Source organism: Poecilia reticulata, chromosome 7 (assembly GCF_904066995.2).
Source record: "Poecilia reticulata chromosome 7, P_reticulata-male-v2, whole genome shotgun sequence".
Lineage (NCBI taxonomy): Eukaryota > Metazoa > Chordata > Actinopteri > Cyprinodontiformes > Poeciliidae > Poecilia > Poecilia reticulata.
The window spans coordinates 20,201,299-20,221,646 of NC_088836.1; the positions used below are offsets into that span (position 1 = coordinate 20,201,299).

The 20,348-nt window shown below is 39.3% G+C and overlaps 1 protein-coding gene across 2 annotated transcripts in view; it reads left to right on the plus strand.

Annotated features, from left to right (window-relative positions):
- Positions 1 to 20,348, plus strand: part of samd10b (sterile alpha motif domain containing 10b) — a 71,841-nt gene that overhangs the window by 47,221 nt on the left and 4,272 nt on the right. For both annotated transcript variants that reach the window (XM_008413907.3, XM_008413906.3), the window contains 3 exons: positions 1,107 to 1,291; positions 9,463 to 9,631; positions 16,930 to 17,070. In XM_008413907.3, coding sequence (XP_008412129.1) covers positions 1,107 to 1,291; positions 9,463 to 9,631; positions 16,930 to 17,070 — 495 coding nt within the window. The remainder of the gene's footprint in view (positions 1 to 1,106; positions 1,292 to 9,462; positions 9,632 to 16,929; positions 17,071 to 20,348) is intronic.

Sequence of the window (20,348 nt, forward strand, 5' to 3'; positions counted from 1 at the left end):
AGGCCTTTTCTAAGAGTCTAGTTGTGTCTAAACACTGTGTTGTAAAATTAAATATCTGCTTTATAAAACCTAGAACAGGTGTTTGCAATTTATTTGTTTCATTTTTTGATATGATGTGGTTGTATGGCTATTTGATAAATACAATTTGCTCTTTTACATGTGCTCAAATATGTACTTTTTATTTCTGTATCTGTTTTAACCACTGATTATTTTTAATCATTTCTGCTCCACGGAGCCTTTTCTTGAACAAGGCAGCCATGTATAAGTGATTTACCAGATACTGGCTGTCTGTGGCACAGTTGGGTTGCTATTAACCCCTAATAAATGGGCTTCTTGCCAATCCATCCAGGCATGAAATAACACTGCAACTCATGCTAGATGTTATTACTATTCACTGTTTCATCTTTGGTTCTCTTGACAAATGAGTTTTGGGCCTAACAGTAACTCACTTGTGATTTAACACTTTTAAATAGATTCCCAAAGATCTTGAGGTAATGTTTCTCCTCTTTAATTCACATTACATTGCATTAAATTACCCCATAGGCGAATAAAACCCCAATGACTCCGTTTCACTGTTGGATAATAGCTCTGCTAGAGATGACAAACCACAGGTCAGATTTGATTCAAACTGCATACGATGCCTCATGGCGTTCACTGAACTGCACTTTGACCCTAAGCTGACAAGTTGTCTGCTTCGCCGTGTCACAGCCAACACTTCTGTCCATCCATCCAACATTCCTGAGAGAGCAGGGTGAAAGAAGGACAGAGAAGAGGAAGAGTGGAGGGCAAGATGAGTGAGACACATCCCATATATTCATGATGTAGGGGTTATATAAACAGGAACCAGTCTGGTAAGAGAGTTACTTTTCCAGAAATGATGTGCTCCCTCTTTGAATATGCACTCAGCATAATTACAAATCACAGTGAAGTAGCTCAATCTCCCAGAATCATCGTTGCATCAGCCGTCTGTTTACAGCGAATCTAGAGTTGGTAAGCAATGTGCATGCATTAGAGTAAATGTCAAAATCACTCGGTGTAAAGATTTTATGTGAGCAAAGGTAGAAAAATGCTGATTGGCTAAAATTCTCCTTTTCTCTCCTGACCAGCGGCGTCCAGCTTCAGTTTTTGCCGTGCCTCCCTGGAGCACACGGTGTCTGCTGAGGAGCTGAGCTACCAGCTGCCGCGTCGGGCCGGAGGCAGCAACCTGACCTGGCACGACGGCCGCGGCCAGAAGACAGCGCACACGCGCACCGTCAAATTACTGCAGCAGCCGGGCACAGAGGGCATCCAGGTAGAAGCATTTCTGCACAAACAGAGCAGAAGCCGAATGCATCCGGTCCATGAAACTAACCCCAAGTGGCGGTTTTGCTTGCAAAATGAGGTCAAACATATTTCGGCAATCAAGTGCTCTTTAAGATAATCCCTTATCAGAAATACGTTTGGCATTCTCAACCGTCTTTTTCTTCTTGCACCCCACTGCTCACATCCACTTCCATGTCCCACTCCAATGTCCTACAGTCAGTGCAGTAATTTCCGAATTAAATATCAGAAACAAAATATTTTCTCTCAATGAAAATGCCAAGCAGTCTCCTTGGTTTTTAGCACCACAGATCAGAGATAAACTTCAGAATATCTGGGCATTAATGTGTGGCTATAGTAGGACCCAAATGCATACAAGACCGAAGTGATTGCAGACAGATTTTATTAGTAGTAAACTGAAAGGAACTAACACCAACTTAAGAGCATAAAATTACAAAGTTAGCTTATTCTCACAAGATTGTGGATAAATGTCAAAGTCGTGGCACAATAGTACAGCCACAAGATCATAATAGTGCAAAAGTAGCATCTGCATTGCTTGCTTCAGTCATTGTTTATATCCGGTTTTATCCCATCTGGCTTCTTCTGGTTAAAAATTATGATACGTCTCACGTTCATGACATAAAAGTTGGCCAAAATGTGATATGAACTTTGTGACGGATGCGCCGAAAACTCTCAGATATCGTATCTGATTTAGTACCACATGTAAAAGTGGAATAAATCATATCTTTGGGGGGTGAAGTGATTGGAACTGGGCCGTTCAGACTATCATGAAAAAGTCAGACTTGGATCATGGGCAGAAAAAAAAAATAAAAAATCGGATTTGAGTTGCATTTTCCTGTTGTGTGAATTTAGCCGTACTTATAGGAAACAAAAAATAGTATCTTAAATCACCAAAATAAATAGAATTTAAGGACTTAGTTTTTGTTATCTTTTGCAAGTTTTAAGAATTATTAACCAATTGAAAGTGATTCTGAAGTCCTACCTGGAGCCTTCTGGAGTACATTTTCTTATTAGTTCACTTTCAAAACAAATTGAGAGATCTGCCTGTGAGATGTTGTTGGAGATGAGCCAAAATGTTCATTATTGGTTGATTCTGCAGTGGTAGAGCCACCAGAGAAGAACTGGTTATGTAACAGTCACACAAGTGCTGATGTAATGGTGCTTGTGCGGTCTAAGTGAGTCAGAAAGCTAGAGATGATGTTTAATGTTAAATATGTCTGAAATATTTCTTTATTTTATAGATAAATGTTTCTCACCAGGGATTTAAAAGCAATGAGTTTAAACACCAGATATAAAACTCATTTGAGTGCTGTCAGGCATGTGAGGAATATTTAGTGGCTTATCGTCGTAGTGATTCAATGCAGGGAGCCGTTCGCACCATTTAGTTGGAAACACTGCTTTATTGAAACTTTAATTCCTCCCAAAGCAAATGAGAAGTGAATCAAAATGAAAAATGACTATATTAGAGCGGATTGAATGCATCGGACCTAAAACGGCATGTGAATCAACTCCCTCTTTTCCATTTAAATATTCAAATGACAGAGAGCTGATAGCCCCGTGGATGTCCTTTACTGTCATTTTTCCAACCGCTTTTTGAGAAAGTTTGTAATTCAGAGACTGTGAAACATGCACACTGTACTCGGTTTGTTTAATAATTCATAAAAGAGAGTCCTCTTAGCTGCAACAGCTGTAAAAGGCTTAATAAGAGACGAGTGAAGAGCTGTTTCCGTGTGATTACACAAAGCTTGGATAATTAAAGCTCCTTTATACCATGAGAACTAAAGCTTATCACTTCCTCGTGGCGACAAGCTTCTTTTTGCATTATTTAACAAATGAGAGTGGAGTCCAGCTCCATGAGGTGCGTCTGCGCATTTACCAAACACCACGGTCGGTCTCCGCTCATATAGCTGTAATGATAAGAAACGTGTGTTTATTGGGGTGCAAATGTGTGCGCACGTGTATTGTGTTAACTGCTTGTGTGTGCATGCGGTCCTCTCAGGACGGCTGATTAGATTATTCTCCATTAAACTGGCTGGGCACACACAGGCCTTAATGAGGGAGCCGTTTAAGTAAAACACGGCTCAGTTTCTGGATGCAAGGTAGGACCTGGGGAATCCTTCTTATGTGCTTAACAAAGCTGATAAAGCACGTTATGCATCGCTGTGCAAACTCCCAGTCAGGGGGTGATGAGAGATAATGATGGCAGAGGAAGGAGAGGTGGTGGTGGTGGTGTTTATCCATGCACAAACATGATTGTTAGTATCAAAGATGTCCACAGCCTCTAAGTGTCACTGGTTCAAATGGAGCGTAGCGACACATACGGTCACCAACAACCATATATCCTGTTTTCGGTGATTTAGAAGAAATAGGACAAAGGTATAAGCTAAACAAATTACAATTATCCAGACGATCCAGTAACAAAATTATTTATTATTCTATTTAACTGAGTTTAACTGTGTTTTGGTTGCTGGATGTGAACCAATACACCGACCTCTCTGCTTGCTGATTTTTTTTTTTTTCCAAATAATGAGCTACTGTCTCATCGGTGCACCTTCTGTGCCGACCGTGCCTTGGCTGCTGTTTGGATAACCAGATGGGGGCTAAGGGAGGGTTTTCTGTGCGCGGCTCATTTTGCTGTCTGCCACACAGCTTGTGGGTGAACGTTTAGATGAGACCGGGGACTAGGTGGAATAACAAAGACACAATTTAAGAAGTCTCCTTTTCTCTGAAGCAGGACTGAGCTTGTTACAGGAAGCAAAGCTCCTTCTTCGTGCGCTAATTTGCTTTGCCTTGGTGGGCGAATAAGAAAGACTGCTCTGTGATTATTTTTTCCCCTCTCATTACCGAGTGCCGTGGCTGACCTTTTGAGCCGACACTGACACAAAGAATTGAATTAATGGAGAAAACACACCCGCATGTAATTCACAGTCCTTTTTTTTCTTTTATTAGAGATGACATCTTTTAGTCATCTCTAGTCTACTGTATTATCTCTAGTCTACTGTATTCTCACCACAGTTATACATTTTTTCAGTATAAATATTTACAATGTTTGTGGGGATTTTTTTAATTTAGTATTTTACCTTTAAGTGATGGTATTTATGCTGCTTCTCTCTTAGCAAAGGGCCATTTCTCAGAATGAGAGTAGTTTAAATTATTAGGGCTGGTTTATACGCTCCATTTCTGTCCTTTCCAATGACATGGAAGCACATGGTTTTGAGGAGCATTTTCTCTTGTTTAGTTTTGGAGCTAGGTGAAGACTGAAAGCCCTTCCATTTTTTACAAGCATTTGCACGGTTCAGTATAAGTAGAGAAAAAACATTTCGCAAAATGGTTGTAATCGACTCACGAAAGCCAAACTTTGCAGTTAAAATTTAAAATGAGAAACTATTTCTACATTTCTTCTTATGCTCCCAGTTGTTGACAGATTCTTTCTGCAGCGCCGTCCACTGCGGCGCCTCAACTGCCGCTCCCCTTATGACATGACGGACAGAGATTAAAGTCTCAGTGGGATAAAACAAAGCATCTTCCCTACTCTCCATTCAGCCTACCTGTTGCCTGCCAAAGGTCTGGCTCTGTCTTGGTCTGTTGAAGCCCAGCTAAGTCACAGACTTTAATAGTTTCCTCCATCTGTGTTTCCTTTGACATAATTGCAAACATCCTACTGATAACAACTTCCGTCACTTAGTTACTGCATTTGCATCAAAGAGTGTTGCTTTCTATTGTATTATTTCGTCTGCATATGGAGTCACAAAATCATGGAAATCACAGGCACCTGCAGGGAACCTCGTGGTCGACTGGCTGACGAGTTCCGTGAAGCTAATGATCACCTTGGTTGTTTAAATCCGCGATGATGAAGTGCAGAAAACGGACAGACACACACACAAAGAAAATAAGAGCTGCTGGGCAAAGAGCCAGAAAAGCTTGAGCCTATATTGTCCTTGTCCTGGCACTCAGTGATGTGTTGCACTCTTCAAGACACATGTTTGACTCATGCTAAATGGAGAGCTTTGCGAAAATCCCATCTGGCTCTTTGTCCACCCACTGAGAGGCTGCTCATATTTGCATGAGTGCAAACATTTTTAAACACTCAGAATCCCGGGGACAGGCAAAAACAGAGCTGCACAAAAGCTGGCCAAGGTTGAGGGTTCACACTTCCACAAAGTTACTTACACAAGAACAGTCAAGTAGACACTTGACAAAAAGCCACTGGAGCATTTACAGAATCCCCCTGACACACTTAAACAAAGGCACGAGACTGGACTGACCAAGGCGAAGTAACGGGGTGCTAAACCCCAAGAAAAGGGGAGCCGAGGAAAGTTTCAGTGCAGAGAGGGACGAGGGAGGGAGGAGGATGAAGGAGATATGTCGGATCATATGTCATGATCTGCCAGGGTCTTTGGGATCAGAGAGACAGATTGCAGATCCAACTCTAATGACAGCAGAGCAAGAGTTCGATGGGCACCAAAGATTGGGGAAAGGGAAGGAGTTGTTTGGTCAGACAGCAGATTGCAGGGATGATAGAGGAGGAGTGTTTAGTATCCTGCTGAGGGATGAAGTGACACCCAGAGAAGATTTACAGCCGAGAGAGAAAGTAAGGAGGAGGTACATGATATGCATACCACAAAAAAAATCAATCTATTCATCCTTGTACAGTAGAATTTTTACTGCTGATTAGCATTGGATCGATCGTCAATCTCACGCAGGGTCTAACAGACAGCCATCGGAAGAGGTGTGTTATCGGTCGCAAAGAATGAATTTAGCAGATTCCCCACGCTCTCTTGACTTCCAGCTAATCCCTAATTAACTACACACGAAGACACTGCAAACACACGCGCGCACACAAAATTACTAAGGGAGGACAAAGCTCACAGAAGTCAAGGTAATGCACAGACCGAACTGACGAGAAGATGAAAAAGGAAAAAAAAAAAAAGATGTGGAGTGAGAGTGTCAGGCAGAGGAGCCTGAGATTTATGTGAACTGAGTGGAGGAGGATATGGGACATGATAGATCAAAAGGAGCAGTGAATGGCAAAAAATGCTGTTTCAGTACACAAACAGAATGATCAATGAGAGAGTACTGAGAAAGTCAGAGTTTGATATAGGGAAGGATGGGTGGAAATGCACAAAAAACACTGAAATACAGATATACAAATCTGCATATTTTTTATCCAGAATTTATTGGAGGGCTACAAAATAGTTTCAAATGATCTAACCATGTTTGTTTTCAGCCTACATCAACCAACTCCTACTTTGAAAACTTGACACTTTCTTCTTTCTGGATTTCACTCGTAATTCTTTGAGTAATACTGTACCTTTAAAAAAAGTAAAAAGAGCAGTCAGACCTTTTCAACTATTTCACATTTTCGTCATGTTACAACTTCAAATGCCAGTGTAGTTTTGGGGGAATTTTCTGGAGCGAGGAGATCAGATGAAAGGCCCATGATGGAGGAAATACAGAAATTCACAACTCGGGCGGGAGGATCTGTCAGCTGTGGGTGCTGAGAGATCCATACATGTGGCCTTTATGAAACGGTGTCGAGAGGAAAGCTTTTGTAAAAAGAAATCCATAAGTCCTATTTATAGTTTCCCTCAAGCCATATAGAGGACACAGTAAACACTTGCAGGAAGGTGCTTTAGTCAGAGAAGGAAATCAGACATCATAGTCTATATATTTCTGTAAAAATAATATTGCTTTATCTTTATAATGAAAGTGGTGCTGGCAGCATTATGCTGTTGGGACGCACTCTTCATTACAGAGTTGATAGGAAAATAGATAGAGGGCGGTACGAGAAGAAATGGTGGCAGAGGTTCCCTTTCAGCAGGACAACAACGCTTTAATGAGTAGTTATTTAACACCTTATTACAACCAATCAGGAGCTTTGTTAGCTGTACAAAGCGTGCTTGAGATAAAATATCTCACCTACTTGGTCTGATAAAGTTTCATTGATTATTTCTGTACATACGCTGTATTTTCTATTTTCTTATTTTTTTGCATAATGTCTGGAGACATTTGTTGTGAATTGGCGTTATATAAATAAACTTAATTACCAAGTGTTACATTAAAAACAGAATAAGAACCTGTCATATAAGAGTTTGTCTTTCTCCAGAGAGATTTGTATTTTTCTGCGACTGCCAGCTTTTTTCCCTTTTTCTTCCCAGTCCATATCATCACCATTTAATAGACCGCCTCAGCAGATGCAGCCTCTGCCGGGCCCCTATCCCTTCCGTCTTTTCTTCTGTATGTAACAAATGAGGGACCTCCTCCAGCTGGACAGAAGTAGGTCTCAGGAGGAGCCGGGAGGTAGCAAAGGGTGAGCAGGGACGAGACGGATCTGGCCAGAGGAGATGCAGTCTGATGGATGGCCAACAAATGGAGCGAGAAGAGTGAGGGATGGAAAAAAGAGAGAGACAGAGGGATGATTGGGAACTATTATTCCATTTCCCTCTTGTCTGGCTTCTTGATGATGAAGGCCATTATTCACACTCAGAGTATAGCTAACTCTTCAGCTCACAGCATTCCCTCCCTTTTCTGTCCTATTTTATATGCGCTCACCTTTTCTGTCTGTTTCACTGAATGCCATTTGCTACATTTTGATTATAAATGCACACGTAAATCTGAAATAAATGCAAACCTATGTACTATATTACCAAAGTATTCATTCGTTTGCCATTATGAACATTCTTAATTCATACATATAATAATATGATTTTGGATGACAGCTTAAACTTTTCTAGAAAGGCTGGGAGAATACAACTGTTCCACACTGGGTTAAGTTATTTGGTTAATTTTACTCATTTGCAATGTCAAAATGATGCAACTGTCTGGTTTCCTGTTGTATAAGCAATAATTATCCTCTGTTTATCGTATTTAATCATCCAGAGGAGTAACCAGTCCCACGTCTTCTCGAACTCGATCCCGGCTAATGACTGGGCTCAGCTGTAAATTTTCTGACGCCGACTTGCTCAGAAATATGTGTGTAATTGGAAAACAGGCACACTGGAGAGGGGAAATGCAGATGTTTTCAATTAAGTCCAATAAAGCAGATCACACTTGGTTGACCAACTTTTAAGATTCGATAGCTTATTAAAAGAGAAGGTAATTGAAGCTCCATGTACAAATATACAGCGCATACTGCATGGGAGCCAAATTGAGATGTGCAGCTTTTCTGCAAGCTGACCATTCTGTTCTCAGTGAAAGTGTGTCTATGTTGCATTTGTGCATATGACATTTCAGCATACTTAATCTCATTAAACGCAGTCAGCTATTGAGCACAACATTTGGCAGCCGTTCAGTGCTTTTCTGCTGAAAATAAGCCAAAGTCTTTGTTTTAGAGTCAGCTCAGCCAGAACATAATTGAATGGATTAGCTATGAGAGTAAGTAACTTCTAATGAGAACTGAGGGGACATGGGGATCGTTGTGTTTTCTGGCCTTATGAACCGGTTGTCACTTTGTAATATCCAAATTAATTTCCTGCAATCGACTCGTGCGAAGGAAGGGCCTGCGTTGGCTTCAAGCCTGTGTCGGTTAGTGAACGGAAAACAAGAGATGCAAAAAGACAAATGAAAGTGAAACTATTAGATAAAAATCTTAGAAGAAACACCATGAACAGTTTTTAACACGACGTCCCTCTTAATCAGGGGTTGTGAGGTGAACATAAGACGCTAATTCAAATTTAACTCAACATCTGTTTGCCTGTTTATGCCCACAAGCTTTCAAACCTTAATTTCACTAATGAATCAAGCGCTGCATGGAAGCTAATTGTGTTGATTAAATTTGTTCTGCATAAAGCAAATTATACCAATTTTTTTAAGCGGATAAATCGGAAAAACATTTTTGGTTTGGTGGAGTTGAGGAAAAGTGTCAGTCAATATTGCAATTTGTTGGCAATTAGATGACTGTTTTCCTATTACTATTTTCTTGTCTCTGGTTTACACTACTGGGAGTAGTTTTCTTTAAAATTATGGTATTTGAATGCATCCTTTCATCTTATTTCAGCATAATGTGACAATCCTGCATGGTGAAATGAGCTACATCAGTTACTGCATGTGCAGCTTAACTGGGGAAACAGAGCTGTGTTTCAAATCTCATATGAAGACATATGAAGAGATACAAACATACTCGGTTGCTGTTCTGTGTTTCAGCTGCATCCGGGTGAAGCCTTCACCGTCTATCACACCAGTCCTACGCTGTCCTGTCTGTCCAAACCTGTGGTGCTGTGGACTCAGCAGGATGTCTGCAAGTGGCTGAAGAAACACTGTCCTCACAACTACCTGACCTACGTAGAGGCCTTCTCCCATCACGCTATCACAGGTGCAACACACGGCAGAAAGATGCAAGCACACCGTCTTTATAACACATTAATGACATGAAATAACTGATTGTTTGCACTTTTTGTATGACTGTGCAAAAAATGTGCAGTAACAAAATATTATTGAATATTGAGTATTTTTCTTAGTATTGTATCAAGTTTAAAATTGTAGTATCACGACAAACGTGAGGAACATTCAGAATATTGCTTCTGAGTGTTCCTCAGAGTAAACTATCTTAGAAATTATTCCATGACCTTTAGAGTGTTTTTTAATACACACTTTAGATGTATTTTTCTATTAAGGCACATCAAATGAATGCATTAAAATGCTAATAGGTGTCACATGGATCTTTTTTTTATCCTACAGCTTAGTTTTTCAGCTTGAAGGGGATTTAAACTCAAAAATCTACAACTGAGATTTAAAGTCTTCATTGTGAGGTGACTTAAAGGGTAAAGTCTCTATATTAGGTGAAGAAAGGCAAAGCTGCAGAAAGAAAACAGAGTAATAAGTGTGTATTGGTTACAAAATAAAATAAATAAAAAAACTACAAAAGCACACGCAGGCACCTCTACATTTAAAAACCTACCGCCACCAGATCCAGATCCAAGACTTACACACATTTCTTCCAAACCTTGAGAGGCCAAATGGTATTTCATGACTGCACAGAGAACAGATTGCTGAATGGTGCCGTAGGGTCATTCACCACTCAAACTACATTTGCATGTAGGCTTTTGAGGAGCCACATGCTGTATGTACACATTTGCTTTAGGGTTAACAAGCTCGACAAAACTGCACCGACATGGATACAGTTTGTAGAATTTGTAGAAAAAGAGGCAAGGAAAACTGCTCAGATTTTGTGTGCTCTGTGATGCCAGTTTACTTAATGTTGTTATTATTATTTTCTTTTGCTAAATTGCCAAATGAGTTCTTGTTTTTGGAGTCATCATGACACAATTGCACACAACAAAAGTGTTCTACATAAACCCACATGGCTTTTGTGTAAGATATTAGCAGCTCCGTGCTAGATTCTGTTTTCTGTACCACATTAGACCAGTGACCCAAAAGTAAATGTATCTATTTCAGTCTCTTTGTTAGGGCACGGTTACAGTGGAACAAGCTGCCTGAGGACAGTAATGGAGTTTGTCGTTTGTATTTACATTTGTGGTGTGTGTGTGTGTGTGTTACTTAAAGAGAAATCAAAACTGTTAACTTGCGGTGTCTGCAAACCTTACAAAATTACCTTTCCAGGCTGTCATTGTTTGTGAAGACTTAGATTATCAGACTGTGTGTTATGCAATTTTAACTTGGTTCCACCACACAGTACATGTTTATATTATATATGTATGTAGTCTGCATTTACTTAAAATGAATACGTGCTAATTATTCTGCCATTTAAAGTTTCCATCATCTACTAATTCCTTAGCTATTACTAAACTGTATTAATGTGTATATAGACTACCAAAATAGAAGACCACCACAATCTCCTTTTCAGCTTATCTTTTTCCAAAAGGCAGAGCAGGGAAATGCATATTAATAACCGTGTGAATTGGGACGGAGACCACATGTCAGTTTTGCATTAAAAAACAAATTTAAGCCTGAAGCACCCACCAGACTTGTTTGTAGCTACCTCTGATTTAAAAAAAAAAAAAAGAGCTCCAAAATAAATCTGTATTCAATAGCGGTGGCATAATCCCACTCTGAAAAATGTTAAAAAGTGCAACTGTTAATTTGAGTGCTCTGATTCAGCAGGGGGGGACTCATTACAAACTGATTTTTTGGGTCTGCAAAGGCTATCGATACTTGTGGCACAGGTGATTCCTGGTTTTATCTCCTCACCTGGGGATTTTTCCCCCGCTCCGAATAAGTTTACACATATTGGAATTTTCTACATTTTTCTGTGTGTGGAATTATACTACTGCAATGAATTTGTATTATTTTAATGTTTTTACATCTCTTTACTGAGACTTCCAATAATAGTGGAAGATTCAGTAAGTTAGCATTTGAAACAATAACCCTTAAAACTTAGCATGCTAATGTTTTTTTTAGCTATGAAACGCTCCTGCACGCATAGTCAGTTTTTAGGGGACTGACTTTAGATACCTGGAGATTTTAGTTTTCTCCTTGGTGGTAGCTGGTTACTACGTCCTCAGCATGTCAATGTTCTGCAGAGGCCTGCTAATGAGCCATCATTCAGTCCGGATGTGTTGAACCAGGGAGAGAACTCAACTAAAACATGAGGACTGACATCTGAGGTGTTGCTGTTTTACTGTTACGACTTTTTTTATGAGCTATACATCTCATAACTTATTATAACAACTTTGTTATCTGTGTTTTGCCTTAGTTATTTTGTTTTGAGCAGATCCCTTTTTGTGTTTTACTTTATTCTTCAGTTGTTATTCATTGTTTTAACATTTTGTCATCCATCTAACCAGGCACTGGCTATGCCTTCGTTTTTTGTTTATTGAAAGTACTCCAACCATGTCTCCTGTGAGCTCTGTAAGTACATAGCTCACTGAAAACATGGTTGGAGTACTTCACTTTAAAAAGTACTTGAAACTTTTAAAGTTTTAGAAGATACTTGTATTACATTTTTGAAACTGCTTAATGCTGCCTCAAAGCAAAAAAAAAAAGAAAAAAAAAAGTTATTTACATATTTGTATGTATGTCCTCTGATTCAAGCATACTGAAAACGTATCAAACAGTGACCTATGTTTACCCATGTATGGCATAATGGTGCCTAAAGGTTGAGGTATGAAGCACTGAACTGCTACAAAATGTAATAATGACATATATTTGGTGCATAAACTCTTTTTACTTGCTTAGTGGGTATGCACACATTTCTAAAGGATTTTAGAAATGTAATACTTAATGTTTGGCTTCGGTAAAAACAGGAGTCCTATACATACAATTTAAACTGCTTTTCCTCTTTTATGTAAGGAAGTCTTTACCTTTCTGCATTTTGGATTGCTTTTCAGACCACTTTAAGAGTCATTATTGCCCTAGCCCAGGTAGAATTGGTTCTCATTTGCCCAAAGACACCATTAATAAGCAATTTAGTCTGAAGCCAAATTGAGGGAAGCGATCTCCATTTTAAAAAAAGGCTTCTGTTTTTGTGTCTCTTTTCTCCCTTTGACGGCACACTTTCACTATCTGCAGGCAATTATTAGGAGCTGCATTAAGTCTGTCTGAAGGGAATTGATTTGAGCTCCATTCATCTGCTTTGTCTCGTTTGTACACACTTATTCACATCGCAAGGGCAGGGGGTATTCTGGGACATGCTGGTACCGCTGTTGGCAAGCTCTAGAAACGACGGGGCTTTTGAGAAGGCGAGGCAAATACGTTAATGAGCGTATATACACAGAGAAACTAGTTCATTTCAGTCTGAAAAACATGCACAAAATAAAACGTGTCTTGTTTAGCTCTCAAGAGTTTGTTTGCACAAAAATTGGTTATTAGATACAAATTTTCTGACACAGTAAGACAAGCAAATAATCATCCTCCGAACAGCATGAGCATACAAAGGCATAAACACACCGTACAGCAGTTGTGAAAGCTGATACGTGTCACACTGCTGTATCCTTTAAGGGAGGGGAGTTGAACTTCATCGGAGGTAACAATTGCATTGTTTATACAGCAGTTCCGTACTCATGTCTTGTTCCATATAAAAATTGCTCTTTGACATTATGTTTGTTGGTCTATTGAATCCTTCATTCAAACTCAATGCACATTTTTGACAGAGAAAGTGTATTCGTACCTTCTGATATATTTTTTTTATCCCATTTTGTCATTTTACAAGGAACCTTCAAGTATTTTGTGAAGATTTTGTCTTAAACCAACAATAAGTAGTACATGGCTGTGAAGTTGGAGAAAGATATAAGCTTTCCAAAGTTTTCACAGACAAACTCTGAACAGTATAGAGTGGTGTACATTTGTATTCCTCCCCCCTGAGTCAAATCTTTGTAGAATCACTTGGCGCTGCAGTTGGACTTTGACTGGACCATTCTAACACACGTACCTTGATTTAAACCATTCGGTTGCAATTTTGACTGTATGTTTAGGGTTGTTCTGCTGGAAAGTGAACTAAATGTTTGCTGCATCAAACAGGTTTTGTGCAAGGACCGTCCTGTATTTAGCTAGACACAATTGCACGCTTAAGTTTTCAGATTTGTTGAACAATTTCTCCATTATATGCAACTTTATGTTGGCTTATTCCATACCCCCCCCTCCCCTGAATATGGCTATAATGTGAGAAAGTATGAAAAGGTTTGAGAGATTTTAACATTTTTGCCCAAGAGGATTGTTGTATGAAAAAGTGCATTTGAATAGATGGCCTGAGTTTGATTTGTGACAGTGGTACAGCATTGTTCAGAGATCTTTGCTAACATACAGTGATAAAAGAAAGGATTTGTTTACTTGAAGAATGACACAGTTGTCTCTGCAAAAAAAAAAAAAGTACTTGTCCATTAAAGCCCTGAACAATGGAAAATCTAACAAGCTTTTTGTCCAAGGCATCATTTTTATCAGTTCCAAAAGGATGAGGGTTGCTTTGTTTATCGTGTTTGGGTATTAAGTCAATTGTTAGGGGGTTTGAGGCATGTTGTGTATTTCTTCACACATAGTGTAAAAGAACGGCATCCAGTGGGACTATTAGGGGATCCAGACAAACCCAAACCATCAAACCCTCAAAGCCGTTTTGCACTGTGATGCCAGTCTCATAAAATATGACTTCTGTTCCTCTGTTAAGAAAATTTACTCGTATTTCATGGACCGGGAGATCAAAGGAAGCTGAAAGCTGCCTTTTGATTTTTGTTTTTCTGGACTATCTATGTTTTATCCCACTTCCGTCTCCACTGCCTCTGCATTCAGACCACATGCAAGCTTACCGACTGCCCAGGGAGGGTAAAATTGCACTAATAAGTAGAACTTGTTATGCGTTAGAGATGAAAGTTCATACTTTTGCTGTAGTCATTTAAAAAACTGTACCTAAAATAAGAGATTAAACAAAAAAGCAGAATAAGAACTAGACCAGTGAAGCAGAGGATGTGCAGATATTTAAACGGAGGAAATTGGAATGAATCGAATGATATGGAGAGGGAGCCACATGAGTAATGAGTCCAATTATGTTTTGGATGTCGTACAGAGCTGCTGCAGGTATGATGGATTCCTCCTCTTAGCTGCGCAACTGAAGGACACACTGTAGCTCTTGTTACCACAGCGGTATCTGTTCCTTTTTTGAACCTCCATGCAAATAAGCTTTCGTGCCGTTCCCGTCTACAGAAGGTTTTAAATTCTGTTTATACTGGGTAATGATATGCTAAATGTTTGTGTCCTGAGGGTTAATTGCCAAACACTGTCATAAAATACCACCACAAAAAAGATCTAGCTATTCATTAACTGTTTACCCCTGCTAAACAGTTAATGAATCGCCAGATCCTTTATGTAAATTATAGAGTAAGTCTGCAAGCTTAAACATAATAAATTACTTTGCAGTTGATTGTAAATGTGAGATATGTGTTTGTTTCCTTTAAACAACCATGTGCAGACCTCAAAACATTGTAGTTCTATATTTTCACAAGTTTTCTGTGTAATTTATGCCGTACCTCTCGTTTAGGCCTGCAGTTTTGCAATATTCCATAGAGAAGTGAAGAATGTTTAATCCTCACTGATGCAGTTTTGTGTTGTTAAGCAGGTCGACATTGAATTGCCATGACCTGCAGACAGATGGTACACATACTCAATATAAGGGTAATTGCCATATTATTATTTTAGATTATAAACACTAACTCTCTCCCTGGTAATTGGTAAGTAAGTTAAATTGATAGCTTCATTGGCATGGGTCTGGCTTTAATTCGTTGTTGACAAATTTTCCTTAGAGGTTAGGTCAGACCTAGCCTGGTCATTGCCTTCCTGTGCAATTTCGCTCAAATAAAATCTTTCTTCCAGAACAGTCTGGGCTTCCCCCCAAACCCCCTCACTCCCGTTGGTAGATTTTTTTTTACCAGGCCAATCAGCGACCAGCAGGAGAAGTTGCGAATGATGACATTGATTTTCTGCGCTGCTTTAGAATTCTAGTCTGCCTGTAGACAGACTACAGGCAGACTGCCATTCCTCCATTGCAGTGGAGGAAGTGAACAAAGTAATTAAGTGCGTATTAGCCACGCTTCCAAATATTAACATTATTGTCTAACTCTTTGAAGACTTTGAATTAATGAGTCACAGCAACATGTAATTTCCCTTTGGGATCAATAAAGTATCTTTGAATTTGAGTTTTTGAACATTAACAGCCGCCTTGTTTGGATCGACACTTCTCTTTTCACTGTGAAGGATGGCTGTTTACTGCGCCGGTAATTTCTTGTAAGATTCAGAATGTACGTCACGGACAAAAGTTAGCATCTGGGTAAAATGTAAAACCTTGACACAGTCCAGGCCTCCAGGAAGCAGTAACTGAGAGCCCAGACCCTCTGTATGAAACTAATGGCTTAAGACAGGGGCCTGGTTTTTACCAGGATAGGATAATCTTATCCCTCTTTTTCTAATTTAGATCCAGGTTTGGCCTGGCTTTGGGTTTATTGTCCTTTTGGAACAGTCAAGTGTGTTCAATCTTTATCTGGCCTAAAGGTATGGATTAAGATGTTTGGCCACAATACTATAATAATGTTTGACGCTCTTAAAGTGAGGCCTTCATGCCTAGAAGGAACTGTTTTAATTGCCAAACATGGTGGTGATAGCTGTCATACTGAGGGTCTGTTTGATTACCGGTGGTACTGATGCTTTGCTCAAAGCATATAGAGCAATGAAGGTGAAGGATCATCTTCAAATTCTTCAGCTTCACCAAAAATAAATGACAAAATAACTGGAAACATGTTTATGACTTAAAAAGTAATTGTAGTTTTTTTCTGCAAATTGTTAAGGGGCATTTATGCAGCTATTGGGTGTATGTGAATATTTCAGTCTATTTGAATAACTGGCATGGACGTATGTATTGATGTATGGATTAGAAAAATCTCCAAGAAATTCACCAAACTTGTGTACCAATTCCCTGTTTTTTTTGTGTGTTTTTTAGAAATGATTGAAGTCTCATGTTGTATGATGTTTTCATCCTGGACAAGCAACACATTAATTGCATAATTTTAAAAAAATCAAAGATTATTATGACATTCATGCTGTAGATGGGGGTATGCACAACTCTGAAGAGCATTGTTAATTTATTGAGAATCCACACTGACACTCAGTGCAAAAAAAAGATATATCAGAAAGTCAAGGACAACTCTTAACTAATTCCTAACCTCCTACTGGCAGGACGGGCGTTGCTGCGCCTCAACGGGGAGAAGCTGGAGCGGATGGGAATCGTCCAGGACTCCCTGAGGCAGGAGGTCCTCCAGCAAGTCCTTCAGCTGCAGGTCAGAGAAGAGGTCCGCAACTTGCAGCTCCTTAGCAGAAGTAAGTGACCGCGTAACTCTCTGTTCTGGTTCCTGTGCTTTGTTTCAGTGGGAGAGGGAACAATAAAGTCAGACAAATTGGTTGGAGATTTATCAAAGAGTGGGGAGGCAGTGTGGGACCATGCATCCCTGCTGCAACACGCGTGGAGCCGGACAAACAAGCGCAGTTGTTTGTGGTTTTACTGGTGGGGGTTTCAGGATTTACTGCACTGCATCTCAGCAAGAGCTTCATTGACCGCGTTTACTACCCAGCCACAGGAAAACGAGCCCAGGCAAACTCTGACTTCCTGAATTTTCGTCTTGTATAATGTCTCTTCTAAATAACATTTGTGTCCTTCAGGTTGTGCAGATTGAATCAAGGTCTTTTATACATATTTATTGATGAGAACAACGCTGCGTAGGTACTCGGGTTCAGGTTTTCCATTAGGTATGATACATTGTAAAACCCTGACCGAAATTGAGCAGTAGAAGCGTTTTTGCTGATTACATGGTTAGAATCAGAAGAGGACAAAAGAATTTAGGGTGAACTGCAATAGGCTTCTAGATTTTGTATTTCTGAAGCTTGTTTTAATTTGTTCTAGGGTTGTTTTGGTACATGCTGAGTAAAATAGTTTTTTTTTTTATTGCAAACATGACAAAAAATATCTAAAACAAATGCGGTAAATGATCAACCCTGTGCTAAGTTTAGGTGTGCTGCTTCTAAAATCATATTGCAAGGTTTTTTGCTATTAATATTTCATTATGGGCTGATACTGCAAACAGCTAATCAAGTAATAAAGGTGGTGTTGGCTCAAAGGCATGCTCACAGTTTCACTTCCTAAGCTGCTGATGCTGTTAAAATTTGGCTTCTGCATATCTGCCACAGACTGCTTTACAGTAACTTTTAAATCCACACATTGAAGACTTTTGTTAAATGTGAGTTTGTTCTTTTCTATTACAGCTGGCTTCAAGTAAATTTTCACATCCACGCCCAGAATTGGACTAATATTAATAGTTTGTAGGGATAAGATTAGTCATCATGGCTAACTTATTCTATTTTTAAGAAAACCACCCAAAATGGAACAAGACAGTTTAGAGGTCTTTTTTAAGTAATTGTCAGCGATGCACAAGCCAGATATTATAGCATATTTCTTTTTTTTTTTTTTTTTTAAAGTTGTTTTTGTTTATATTTTGTTCAGCAGATGCATTAAAACTTGGAACTCCCAATTTTTTTCTATCAATCAATCTGCTAAGAAATTAGTGCTGTGAAGCTCTTAATAATTAAGTAGGAAGCAAATAACAGCCAGGCACAGTGCAACTGATCCTTCATGACTTGGCTTATTTACACATTGTAGAGATATTGAATGTGCACTACACTTATAGATACATGTCTCTCCAACTTCTTAAACTAACTTTCTACAAAAGAAAAAGTCAAAGTCACACCTTTCCATCTACTTTAATTGAGTCAGTGTGCACATGCCTCCCAATGGCACAATTCACAGTATAAGGAGTGCTTTTGATGACCTTCAAATCACCCAAGCATGTTAGACAAAATTAAACTCAAAGATGCGAAACAACTAATAGGTAAGGGGAGAGTATTAAATTGCTGTTAGACACCTCCGTTAATTGGGCAGTGCAAACGTAATTTCTCAGTTCATGAGGCTTTAACTCGGAGCTACAAGGGCAGGCTAATTAGGGGACCTCGTATAACGCTTGGTTTTCACAAGTTTGGAGAAAAATGAGAGGTGATAAAGGTGTGTGGGACATTCTGGGAAGCTGTAAGGTGGGGTCATGAGACGAGGAGTGAAAGGTGTTGGATGTGAAGGTTGAATGAGGTCAAAGGTTTAAACTTTTTTTTTTTTGAACAGTTTTAAAAAGTAATTATGTTTTCTAATCCACCCCGCCTCAAAGTTGTAAAATATTTGCTTATTAAGTGTAACTTTGTTTTCCCTCACTCATGTGCTGATGGGGTAGAGGGTGCTCAGGGTTATGCCCAGAGAAACTTTGCCTGGTTGCGTTTCTGATTCAAAGGCAACCCCACTTCTCCATCAGCTCACTAATTTGATCTAAATTCAAAAATTAAAGCTAATACAAGTCATACGTTATGCAATGTGTTATATATATTTTTTAAATTGGAAAACTAATTTCCCCTCCTCTATACACCTATTTACTGCTTTGTGTTGGTCTATCACATAAAACAGCCGCTAGAATACAGCGCATTTACCATCTATAATATACCAAATTGTAAATGTTTAAAGAGTATAATTTCTGAGACAAAAAATATTTGAAGATAAACTCTTTGGCATTTTTTCTACTTATATAAACTTCTGGATTTTTTGTTTCTTGATTTATCTGAGCTGAATAATGCTGTTCACATAAAAATAACTACAATTTCAAACTAGGTAGGACTAGACTGAGAAAATGTAAAATACTGTGGGTACGACTGGGTTACGTGGACAAGAGAGCAAAGACGAACCAGCTGGCTGCTCTGTGCTGAATAGTGTGGAGAGGCCTGGTCATGGTTAAATGGAACGATAAGAGCATGAAACAAGAAAGAAAGAGGGTGTATTCAAACGGCAGCTCACACACATTTAGGCGTTGCACTCGCACGGCTCCGCACACAACTGCAACTTTTCTCCCTGAACGATTCTTCTAATACGCTCACACTTCTGCAGTGATTAAGTGGAGCCGCCATACCACCTGTCAGGCCTGATACATCTCCAATGGATTTACCAAAAATTGAATATTGATCTCACAATAAATTTTGCGAAGGGAACGAAAATACAGAGATGCAGCTGAATTCTCACGCAAGCTTGTCTCTGATATGAGCGTGACACTTTTACAATGCCTTCATGTTATTCACATCAGGAGTGTAAAAGGCTTTGTGATGCAAAACCCTTTGCAAGAAGCAGAAATGCTGCATCCAGCTACTTTTGACAGATGGCACACAATATTAAATTACGCCTCACTAAAATGACCAATAAAAGATCTGCATACATGTTCAAATCCTCCTGAGTTTATTGCACTCTTTAATAAAGACTCATTTTAAAGAAATTTATTTTTTTTTGTTAGAGGTTTGCTTTCATTTTCTGCAGACCAGTGAAATGTCTGCCATGTAGATGGACCAGTAAACTGTAGAAGAACAGTTTACTGCAGCATCACTTACACAGCTTTTCTTTCGAGAGCGGTTGTGCAAGTTCAGGCTACCATGCAAATGAAAATTATGACACATCTGGTCTAGGCTGTGAAAATACCACACTGAGGATAGAGTAGCGAAAGAGCCAGCTGCTTGGTTATCAT